This window comes from Serinus canaria, chromosome 5 (assembly GCF_022539315.1).
Source record: "Serinus canaria isolate serCan28SL12 chromosome 5, serCan2020, whole genome shotgun sequence".
In the NCBI taxonomy this organism is placed as follows: Eukaryota; Metazoa; Chordata; class Aves; order Passeriformes; family Fringillidae; genus Serinus; species Serinus canaria.
Genome location: NC_066319.1, coordinates 38,233,424 through 38,245,932, shown reverse-complemented (window position 1 = coordinate 38,245,932; position 12,509 = coordinate 38,233,424). Strand labels below are relative to the sequence as shown.

The window sequence follows — 12,509 nt, the reverse complement described above, 5'->3', positions numbered from 1 at the left end:
GTGTAAGAGAATAAGGAAAATTACAGTTCTTTTTAAAAAAACTTCCTTGACACAAACTGTCCTGGACAGACTCAGAAGAAATACCTGGATTTTTTTTCTCCTGGACAGGTTAATAATACATAGCACAGTTCCCCAGTTTTCATGTGGAGGTGGTTAAAATAAAAGAAATTCCTTGGATTATGGTGACAATAAAAGCTGAGTTGATATTTATCCTGTACTACAGAGACAAGTGACGTGTCCCATTTCCCTGAAAATGGACAAATGTGCTCTGCAGTGGAGAGGGGACAGGATGGGATGCTTGGGTCTGCACCTGCACTCTGTGTGCAGCCACGCAAGAGCTACTGAGTGCATACAAGAGGCAGGAGGTGACAGCCAAGAACACCAGGGTTTCACAGGGGAGGTGTGTGACCCATCACAGGGCTCTGGCTGGCTGTTTCTTTCTGTGGGAGCTGTGCTGCTGAGAGCAGCAGGAGCACCCCAGGCATTTGCAGCCAGCCCCAGAGCCCTGACCAAACCCACTCCTAAGCGAGTCACTGACCTGACTTCCATCCTTACCAGACATCAGTTTTTCAGGCTGTGGTTACACTAAAAGTGGGTGATAAGCTTTTCATTTTCATGAGGTCAGGATGCATGCTCACGTGCTGTATATCAAAGCTAACAATCACTGGCAATATTTCATTGGGGTATTTTAAAGTTTTTGAGGTCAAGAATACAACCTGGCCTTTTAAAAATATTCCAAAGGACCTGTCCTCACTGTAGGCAACAGTAATTTGAACTGAGACAAACTCCACGGAGCTACAATATTCAAAAAGTTCTACTTTGAAAAAATTGAAAAGTGGTCTTTTTTCCTCCCCAGACTCTCATCTCTAAGAGACTATGATCAATTAACCTTTAACTTTGAAAAATAAAAAAAATTCCTGTGACAGTCAGAAATGAAATTCTTTAAAGATTAGGTGCTAGGAGAGCAATATCAGGCTTAGAATGAAATCCTAGTAATGCTCTGAACTATCAAATCACTTCTTGCTCTGAAAATATAATTATTCTGTAAGCGTTATGTCAGACAATATTAAATGCAAAAAGAGTAGCTTAAATAAAACTTTTTTCCTAGCAGAAAGGCTCTCTGCACAATATTTTCAATGACACAGAAAAAACAAGTCAGCTTGCAATTAATGAAAAACAATACAATGTTCAATAAGTAGCATGCTTGGAAAGCACTTTAGTGACACCAGATTGAAAATAGTGCTGTTTTTGCAGTCAGAAACAGCCCCTGAATGCTTATGATCTCCATTTCTAGTCATCTGCTTTCAGTATTGCACACCTGATTTTGTAATATTCACCGTAGATTTTGATGGCAATTATAAACCCATGGAATATATAGCATTTGTGTGGCACACAGCCTCTCTCAATTTATTGTTATAATACTTATTGTTTCTCTTACTGAGAGATGTCAAGCTACACAAGGATTTAACTTATACTTTGCTTTGGTCAAGTTGTTGTATGCATAATGATGCTTCCCAAATAAATGAAAAAAAAAGAAGTGGAAAAAAGAAGGCAGAGGAAAATCTATCTGTAAGTGAGATACCTTTGGATTTACTGTCTAAATCAAACAGTTTTAAAATGACAACACAGTATAAGCAGAATAACTTCTGTATTTGTATTGTATCTCCGCTACCGATAAAAGAGATTTTAAGAATAAAGTGGCTGAAGAGGTGTGCACAATGCTTGCACATCTTACCTGGCATGTTCTCTTATCCTGGCTAGCTGTGAGATTGCAGAGTATGTAGCTATCAATTCCACTGACATTACAATTTCCCTTTCTCAAAGCAGCAATAACCTGTCACTTTACACTGTCCTTTCTCTGACCCTCTCCCGCCTCTCTGCTCATTTTTATTCTTATTGACAAGACTTATTATTCCTCCTCCCAATTCCAAGTAGCTACCCTTTTGCAAATAGTAGTATCAACTATGTGGTCACTAGTAGTATCGGTCAACAATGTTATTAATATAGCACACACTGCTGGGAGCAGATCAAACAGCCATGCTTTAAAATATTAGTTTTGCAAAGGTACCACGAGGCAAATAATTGCAGTTTTCTTCACCTTATACAATGTAATATCTCAAGGACAGATCTCAAGAATTTGGTGTTAATTACCAGCCCAGTAATTTGGAGGACATGTTATTTTTTTTCTTGTTGCTTTCAAACGCAAAATAAAATAAAACCATAACAGAAGGGTGCTGTATCTGTGTTTAAAGAAGCAGTTGTTGGCAAACACCATAGCTCACTTCTGCCGAAATGTACACAACTGATATATGCAGCCCAGAAAGCTGGCACCAGGGGCTTACAACCTTAATTTGCCTGCAAGAAGAAATGGAGATTTACCTTCAGAGCACGTTCTTGATTGTTTTCAGCAGTCATATGTCTCGTGTTGTTTGCTGAAGTCTGGTTCTGCTCTTTCAGATGATGAAGCTCCTGCTCCAGCCGTTTGCACTGCAACGAGGAAAGAATCCCATTAAGGAGAGGAGTGTGGGCATATTTTTTTTCAACAAGCCAAAAGATTTACCGTAAATAACCCCATCACCATTTCTGCAGTAGTGAAAGCATCAGACAAAAGCAAGTTACAATCCCAGACAGTACTAAAGCTACGTTTTTAAAATGTGTATCATTATTCAGTTTCTTCCTGGTCCAAAAGTATGCCAAAATCACAATGTATCTAATAAGATACTTATCAGGGTTAAATTTGGGTTGAATTTCTGCTTCTAGTTATGCCAATATATGGCTAGATTTTGGCTTTAATGTATTAAGTAAGTAGATATAAAGGAAAGAATTCATTATTTTTGAAATGCAAACAAATGAAAGACCCTACACCCAAATCAAGGATCTAGCCTTTTATTAGAAAATACAGATGAAATTTTTAGACTTGAATTTTTCATACGTTTTCATAGGTTACGCTAATTCTCCAAAATTTTTTCTTTAAATATTTAAACTTGATTATAAAAAAAGAGAAAATTAGCACTTGTTACTGTGTGCCTGTACATGTAGACTTACTGCTGTCTGCTGAGAATTTATTTTAATGATTAAAAATCTGCAAGTTAAAACCAAACTATATTTTGCTCTTTTTTACATTAACTATAGAAGGTGTTGCCCAGTTCCTTGGTTTGAAAGAGCAATTAGTTGTCTGCAGACAGTTCTTTGCCTTATAAAAAAAACCTGTTCTACAAATTAAAAAAAAAAAAAAAGAAAAAGAAAAAGAAAACAATGCAGACAAAGTACCAAGAAGACATATGGGAATAACTGTTAGAACTAGGGAAAAGCATAGTACCAGAAGAAGCATTTTACAAAAGCGTATTACAAGCCAGTAGTTTGAATATGATCACCAAAGCCCACAGCTAGTAGACTGTAGGAAGGAAAGACAATTCATTGATAAAAAATATTTTAATACATACTTTGTGAAAATACCAGCAAAAAAAAAAAAAAAAAAAAAAGAATTGAGCTATAATGCCCATGTAAGAATTGCTGTCTCAAAAGATCTGGAAATGTCAGTCTCTTTTGGTGTCTTAGTGACTGTGGACAACACAGCACTGAGCTTCCCATCATATATATGCACCCTATTCCTGAGCAATTCAGTATATGGGACAATGAAGCCTGGCTCATGTAAGCTCTAAAAAAAGAAAAACTGTGAAACAGAAAGCTTCAGAAGTGAAAAAATTACAAATGAGGTCTAAGTAAAATAACAAATGTTACAGTATCTTGAGACAGAAATTTAAAGACATGCCAACACATACAATTCTTAAACACAAAATAAGACCTAAAATTATACCCCTCATCAGGTATCCAGTACAGTATATAAACCAGAATAATCCAATCCTCTATTTCAATAAATTTTAAACATTTGAAGGAGCCCAAAATTACTAGTAAAAATTTCATTCACATATCTGTTATATGTGAATGAATTACTTCTGTTAGAAATCTGAGCTTATTTCTAATAGGATTACCTATTTTAAAGGCAGTGAATTTTTCTGGCCTAGTACATTCTCTCAATGTGTGTTGTAAACTTGCTTAATGTTCTTAAGTTTCATTTTTATTGCCAGAAAAAATACATTTTCCCACAGATAGGGTGATACAGAAAAAATATTAAGATACATTTGATTGTAAGTATTTTCACATACTCAAGCTATTTAATGTCTGTGTTTATCACACACACACACAAAATCAAAAATCACAGAATCCCAGATGTAACTTTTTCCATGTCCAACATGAAAACTGTGTTTGCAGACAGGAAGGTGCTACTAAAACTATTGAAGAACTAAACACAGATTACGGGGCTTTTTTCTCTAGCAACATTTTTTTCCTTGGCTTATGTGATCTAGACACCATTAAAAAAAAAAATCAATCTACCACTGCAGGCACTATACATTACATCATGTATGATCACCAGGACACTCACTTTTCTGCTTTGCCAACATTCTTCTTCAAAACAGCGTTTTGGAACACACAACTTGACAACAACATAAGTTTACATAGAGTAAATATTATTTAAAATAATAAAATCTCAATTTACCTTTAAAGCCTGCATTTATAATCATGTTATTCTCTTGATTCCAAAAGGCATGTGAAATATGCTAAGAGCAAAACCTAGCTACAGGACTACATGAGAAAATATCTCGGTGTACAGAGCAGATTGTACCACTGAGAGCATGGGGGCAATCTTAATTCTGCTCTCCACTCCTGTGAAGACAGGACACTGAAATAAAGAGCAGCAGTGGGACTCAAGGATCTTGCAGAACACACTACTAGTAAAGTACAGTAAAGATGCAACACAGGTAGCATAAAATGGATAAATCTCCCTATCAAGTCAACCTTGAAATGATTACATTTACATCAAACTTGGGAACATTTTCTCTTTCATTTCACTTCTACTGAGAGTGTTGATATCTGAAAAAAGCCCCCAGGGCATTTTCAACAAGTATACTGCTTGAATTCAATTTGGGACACCATTGAAAGAAATGGTGATCTAATTTGACCTTTGCACCTAAGTGTTTTACTATGTTGGAAACAATGCATTAACAGAGGATATTCTGATTTATTCTTGGCTGTCTAGGAAGTAAAATCTTCAATTACACTCTTTGTGAAAGCATTATAATAACAGTCTTAAACAGCAACACTGTGTATGTCTCAATAAAATTTTATACTTTACAACTTTGATACCTGAGCTACTTTGAAAATATTAAATCAGCATTCTAAAGGCAAGCACTCCTTTTCATAAGAGCAGAAGCATGTGAAATTTTAGTGTAACCTTGCTGTAAAGAAAAGTTTTAAAAATAGAATTTAAAACAATGCAGCCCTTCTATTCATTTGAGCCAACATTTTTTTGAATTCTGTGTCACTAGTTGTTAGCAAGGTCCAGTAAAAATAGATGTTCTTTAAAAGAACATGTGTTTTTATTGGTTCACTCCGGCCTCTAAAATGCCAACAGCTGCAAGTAAGAAACTGAATTTCCTTCTAAAAACATATATAAAAATACTTTTTGGAGCACAGTGAAGAGAAGACATCATCCAACTTGGTACTGACAAAAAGGAAATGTATCCTTTTATGAAAGCTGAAAGCTAAAGGAAGTGTTTAATTTGAGATACTATGTCTAAATTCTGTTATCTCAAACCTGTGAAAACACACTTGGGAAAACTTCAAACAGACAATATATTTTGTGCAACACAGGTTACCTAAATATCAGATCTGAGGTTTAATTGTGCCCCTAAATGCAAACTCCCATGAGTTCAACGTGTTGTGAAACATGGGCTGTCAATTGAGAAAACAGCTTCTCTACCTCAGATACTTTGAGTACATCAAGGAATATGGGAGCAGTGTGGACACATGTCAAGGAGAAAATGTCTTGAGCAGATGACCTTGCTGAGTAAAGACACTGATGACACTGATGACCTTGCCAACTAAAGGATATTAAAGCCTCAGAAATGGGAGCATGATTTTATACAGGAATCACACAAACAACTTACTAACAATTAACTTTACTGTGTGGTCTACTGTGTGCATTCACAGTTCTGTAGCCGGAGAGGCAATATAGACAATTGAAGGTACAATAAAACCCACCCTCAAAATCAATCCTGACAAAGGTTTCCTCTCTTCTTTCAAACCCACACATCTGATCTCCTCTCTGAAAGTATTCCCCCCTAAAAGTCTCCTTAGCTAGCCTGAATCAGGTGATTATGTACCTGACAGACAATGAACCTCATTAAGCCTACTTCAAGTGTTCCTTGAGCAACCATCACTGACTGCCCAGCTGACAGTTGTCAGTACAACATCATCCATTCCCAGCAACAGGGCCTCAATCTTCTCTTTAACTGTATTTCCACCATGCAACTCATTTAAATACATGCAGTCTTTTGAAAGAAATACCTCTGTACCAGCATAGGATATATCACAAGCAGCTAAGACAAAATGAAAAGCAAAGCAGGTAACTTACAAAAGGATAAGAAATTATTCAGCCAGGAAAGCAAGGGTAGACAGCAAGTAAACGTATCCTTCCCTCCCATCTTAAAATGTAAATGATTAGGCTACTGTTGAGTCTTTTCTAATGCACACCAGGGTGATTCAGCAGAATGAGGATGTTTGTGAGAGTCACTGGTTCAAGCTGCAGTGGGTGCTGAGCCCTTTCAGTGACTCCCCAGGTGAAAGTGTTGGAACACCAAAGGGAAAATCCAGACAAATTGAAAAAGGAGCATCTGCTAAAAGGGACACTGACAGAGAGGTCAAGAAATGGACCAGGAGAATATCACTGAATAAAGTCCATGAGGGCCACCCAGAAGGCGACTGTTAAAAAAGAGCCGTCAGCCCCAGTTATACAAAAGGAGTAAAGATGTTTTACCTTGAATCAAGTATTTCAGAAGATAGAAAAATCAATGCAAATAACCACTTAATAGTGTTTGGCCTTTACTAGAAAATGAGGTTGCATTAACATATCAAACATAACTTTAGCACTTGTATAAACAAATCATCTTAACATGCTGTCAGCTTTTCAGCATTTTCTTCTTCAACTTGTACCTGTAACACTTTAACATAGTGTTACAGTGCCTGCCACATCTACACAGATTGATGAGTTATTTTTTGATCATCATTTAACATGATCCTTCAGTAAGGTGCTCTCAAAGTAAAAGGTTCAGACACTACACAAAAGTACAGAAAAACCTGCAAGCCATTGGAGAAATAATGTTATAGGGACAGAGATGGAATACAGCAAAGCATTAACATTGAGCAGAGGGGCCTCCTGTCCCCACCCATTTGGTTCCTGTGTGATTTGTATGAAGACAACTTCTATCCCCAGAGGTTTCATGCAGAAGCCTGTTTAACTCTGCAAATCTTAGGTCAATCAGGCTGATCATGTGCTTTCAAAATTTTCAAATTTTGCTACACCAGGGTCCCTCGCTCTCATCTCATTGAACTAGGATGGTAATGTCAGATTAATTCCTCATTTTGTATTTCAGCACAGATTTGACCCAGGAAAGGGTATTGTGACACCGTCTGGCTCAGGAAGCAACAGCTAAAAATGAATATAACAGAAAACCATAACACTTCCTTACTATAAATGCAGTTCTGGTGGCTATTTAATCCCATTACATCTATATTTGCTTTTAATATTACTGTATGGCATATAATATTTTTCACTGCCTTTCATTAAAAGGAATCAAAACTAACCTCTCCTGAACTTATGGCAATATGCTAGTGAAAAAAAAGTCAACACATTATGCCATTTATATACTAGGGAAAAAAGAGAGGAATTGATTTGTCTCTGTTATTAAAGGTATGGGGGTCAAAGTCCAATGAAACTAACGTACTAATATGAGGCAAAATTCTGCACTAAGTTCTTTCCTCAATTTTGAATATTATTTGATTGTCTTATTCAATTAGTACATAAAAAATATAATATTTCATTAGAATACATTTGTTCACCTAAAGTCCTTATCAAAACTTGCAGTGCTTACAAACTTGAAATTCAGCACTGGCATAAAAACACAAGAGTACACTTGAGGAGCTTGCTGAAAAAAGCCACAGTGCCTAGATGGAGGCATTGTAACGTGCTTGTTCTTGTGCTGCCCTGAGTGAGGTCAGGCTGGTGAGGCAGGTGGATCTTTGGTCCAATCTGATCGCACTAGTCCGCCGTATGAGGTCTCCCTAGTTTAAAAATACATAACCACAGTCTCCCACAAATAGCTTAAATCTGTCATTAAACTTAAGGTAACATATTTCTATTCAAGTCACACAAAAATCAAAAGTGAGTACTAAGTCACTCACTCTGGGTCAGCCAGTGCATAATGACTTGATTGCATATCAGTGCCTTCACTTCAAACACTGAGTACTCTGCCGCATTCTGTGGACTTCTATGCACAAAGACCTTGCTGAACAGGAATTCTCAATTACTAAAGTATTGTGAAATAAAAATAACATAGCTCCTACTGAATAACTTTGGAAAACGGCTTATGTTCTCCAAGTTCTGGGAAAGTCAGAGTCCATCTGAATGGCAGAACTATTTTTCCACATGCATTTTTTTCCTTTACACATTTTAAGTAAAACGTTCATGAGCAAAGTAAGTGACACACCATACATTGATGGAAAATGCATCAATACCACTGAAAGATAAGTTTATGGGGCATTGAGATCATATTACTACCCAGCACAATACTTCCTGAAGTGATAAAGTGCATCTATGTTTTGAAATTAGTTAACACATATTCATTGCAGTGAACAAGTGAAGCACAAATAATTATTCCAGACATCAAACATGAAAAAGACGAAGAAACAAAGCTGCTTTTTCACCCATTATATTTTTAAGTCTTCACCTGTGGAAACCTAAATGCAATAAATAAGCATGTGAAGCAAACAAAACCAATTCAACTGATTCTTCTCTTAGTCAGTTGTTTTGTTCACCTTTTCTTACTTTGTTTATAATGATCTGTACTTCAGACTGGCTCCCAGCTGAAATATGCCAAATGGAACGCAAGTGTTCTCACTCTGACTGCCCTTCTTCCCCCTCCCCTCAATATTTTTTTTTAACAGTCTGCCCCTTGTCCCAAATTCATCACAATTTCTGGAGAGGCAAACATCTTGCACCACTTGGATGCTATACACTCTTTCCTTTGCAGACAAAAATAATACCAAAGCCATCCAGTCAAAACACAAACCAACCTTTGGTGTCACTGTGAATTATGTACTTTGAACTGCAGATGTTTGGAAGCACTTATATAAATAGAATTTATCTTTTTTTTCTAAAGTAATAATTAAAAAAAAATAGAAATTAGTTTCTACATAATAATCACTAGAAAAATTTTCCTTTAAATTATAATTTTGTATTAAAATTTTCTAACTTTGAGAAAAATTACTTCACTTCAAAGTTTTGGCAAACCACCAACAAATGTGTTTGAATGATTATTTATACAATGCCCAGCAGCTTAGAACTACTGGAATTTCAAGAAAAAAAAGTGTTTTTGTAGAGTTTAGGCCTCAGAAACACATGCATCTTTAAAAAGTTATATTCTATTAGTAAAAGAAACACTCAGATGTAAATGCTGCCTTTTTTTTTTTTTTTTTTGGTAGCAGTGCAATGGTGTCTTGCTTCAAAAAGCTACAAAAAGAAATGTATCAAAATACAAATAAAACATTTTTGTTTTCTTTGTCACTATGAGCCAGTTGCAACCCGCAGCATTAAGGCAGATAATATGCTGTATGCATGACTAGGTTTCCTCCTACCATTCCTCTCCCTGTCTATTTCTGAACACTTCAAATGCAGCAAAACAAGTTTTCATTTATTTTCATTTTAATAGTTAAAGGAACTCTAAGTGTACAGTAAGAAATTCAGAAAATTCAGACCATGAAGTTTAACTGTTGACACCCTTCATGTGAACCATCCTTACACGTGCAGCGATTCCACAGCACTGAGCAGCACTGATACCCACCCAACTGCATTCTCTGCATAGTCTTACTTCCTTGCAATGATGATATTTCAAAGATCAAAACAACCCTGATCTACTTTTCAGTGAGCTCAGCACACAAAGACTTTCCTAATCAATGAAACTCATTATAAAAATGTGCAAGAAATAGAGGAAGGAAAAGGTGATGTTCGTGAGCTGTGTGTGACTCAGAGGTCATTCAAGCACGGTTCCTGTGCTGGCTGTGCACTGGATGACCACGCCTGTGCTAACAGGGCCTGCACACAGACACCTGAACTGCAGGAGGAAACAGCAGCAGGAGCTGCTGAAGCCACATAACTGGGTCACCTTCACATTTTCCTGTGTCCACTGCACATAAGTTAACAAACTTACCTCACCTCTGAGGTGTCTCTAATCAAAACATAAACCTAGTAACCTGGAGTCAAACATTTATTTATGAGGCTGTACCGGGTCTGAAAGCAAGAAAAAATGCATTCAGCTAAACTAAGAGTGTTTTTTTCCTAATTGCCTGTACTATATAAATAAGCAACTTCTGCTTTACATCAAAGTCACATTACTAATTCAATTTTTTAATTTCATGCCTATAAGTCTAATAAATAATGTATAAACTAGGCATGTAAGCAGATGAGTAGTACACAAGTAGTACGCCTGCTCACGCCCCACTGCAGAGTTTTAGAAAGACTAGACACTGTCATAGTACAATGACATTATAATTCACATGTCATTGTTATATTTAAAAGCAAGGGAAACTACCAATACTCCCAAATAATTCAGGAAATGGAAAACACTAATTAAAATTTTATCACAAGAGCAAAAGAGCACTCAGAAGCCAAGACTATCTTTTAAAAGTAATGTCAAAAAATAAAAAAGTCTTGATTAGCTAAATTCTAAATCACTGAATAAAGTTCTGCAAGTACAGTAACAGTAACAGACTAGGATCAGTTTTACTTTCAATGGACATTGGTAAGCCCAGCATACTGATACAAGAGAAGATTTCAGAGCAGAAACTTCTGCATAGAAAATAATTCAGAGTAATTAACCTCAACATCTTTAAAAACATTTAAAAAGAATAAAATTATATAACACCCAAGAGGTTTTGGAATAAATCTGCTATTTAAGCAGAACATGCATTAATAGACCACTTACACGAAAACCAGGACCTAAATACCCTGCTGAAATAATACCTGAAATAATTTCTACCATGGTTAAGGACTAAGCAGTACTGCAAGAAGGGTCACCAAGAAGCAAGTCAAAGCCTCTCAATATTAAAATATTATTCTAGTCTTATTTTATTTATGGTCTTAGCATGTATTTTCCAAATCAATGCAACTCCCACACACTCATTTGCAAGGTGGCTTTGGTCAAAGATTATGTGTTACTAATGGATGGAACACAAATTTCAGAAAGCCATAAGCTATATTTTCAAATAACTTTAAAAAAGAAATTTACTTCTCCTCCTTCATTGCTGAAAGGAGGAAACATAAGCCTCCCCTCTCCAAGTTCCTTAGCTTCTCCCTCCTTCAAATGCAGCATCTTTGTTCCCTTCTTTTGCACAGAATATACACATAATGAATATACACATAATGTGCACTCTGTTCTTGTCTTGGCCTGAATAAGGTTCACTTCACTACACCACTTCATTTTTTGTCCACATTTTTACTTCACCTTTTTACCATACATATACTGTTTATTACATGATTCATCTTTAACTGTACTCATAAATAACTATGTTGTAACTTTTTGTAAACAATAATCACTTTTTCCAACACTCAAATCAAATTAGTAAATAGCAGTTTCTTGTTTTTTGGGATGGCAAATTAGCGTAGAAAGTTTAAGAATCTTAATCAACTAACAAGATCATGTCAGAACTGGGATTACTACACCCAAACCTTTGCTTTATTGATGTGACCAAATGACATGGAGCTATTGCTTCATGTGGCCACATGTTTTGCTGGCTCCTCAGAAGAATAGTCAGCTCCATTACAACCAAATGGCCTGTGGCCAAGAGACAGCTTGTCAAACATCTGACAACACACCATGACAGAAAGCTGACAATTGCTTTTGTTTAAAGACTTTCCCTCACCCTCAATAATCTGCAGTGTTGGTACTCAAACAATGTATATAGTAGAACAGAGGTAGTGAAAACGTGAAAGCTGTATGAAAAGGAGAAATTTTAGAAACATTCACAGCCTAATCTTCCAACTAGATCTAGAAATTAGGAATCTGATTTGCAGATATAGGCAAGACACTCAGCTGCAGACTGAGATTATGTTTTTAGAAAGTACAACCTTGTTTAATTGAATGTAACCAATATTAGTTGACAAGAAAACAAAATTTGGTAAGCAATCTGTCATTCTAATGAGCTGGTCTTCAAATAATCTTCAATGGATTTTTGTAAAATCCATATGCAAACAAGGCTATTGCCGAAACATTAAGTTGGCATTTACTGCACAAAAGGACAGGAATACTTCTGGTCCATCTTTAAATATCATCACATTTTTCAAGAAAATAGTATCATGGATCACTGTATAGATGGCAGAGTTTTGAAATCTTTTT

The 12,509-nt window shown here is 36.1% G+C and overlaps 1 protein-coding gene across 8 annotated transcripts in view; it reads right to left on the bottom strand.

Moving 5' to 3' along the window:
- Positions 1-12,509, bottom strand: part of MIPOL1 (mirror-image polydactyly 1) — a 182,934-nt gene that overhangs the window by 92,696 nt on the left and 77,729 nt on the right. For all 8 annotated transcript variants that reach the window (XM_050975880.1, XM_050975875.1, XM_050975878.1 and 5 more), the window contains one exon: positions 2,380-2,487. In XM_050975880.1, the coding sequence (XP_050831837.1) occupies positions 2,380-2,487 (108 nt within the window). The remainder of the gene's footprint in view (positions 1-2,379; positions 2,488-12,509) is intronic.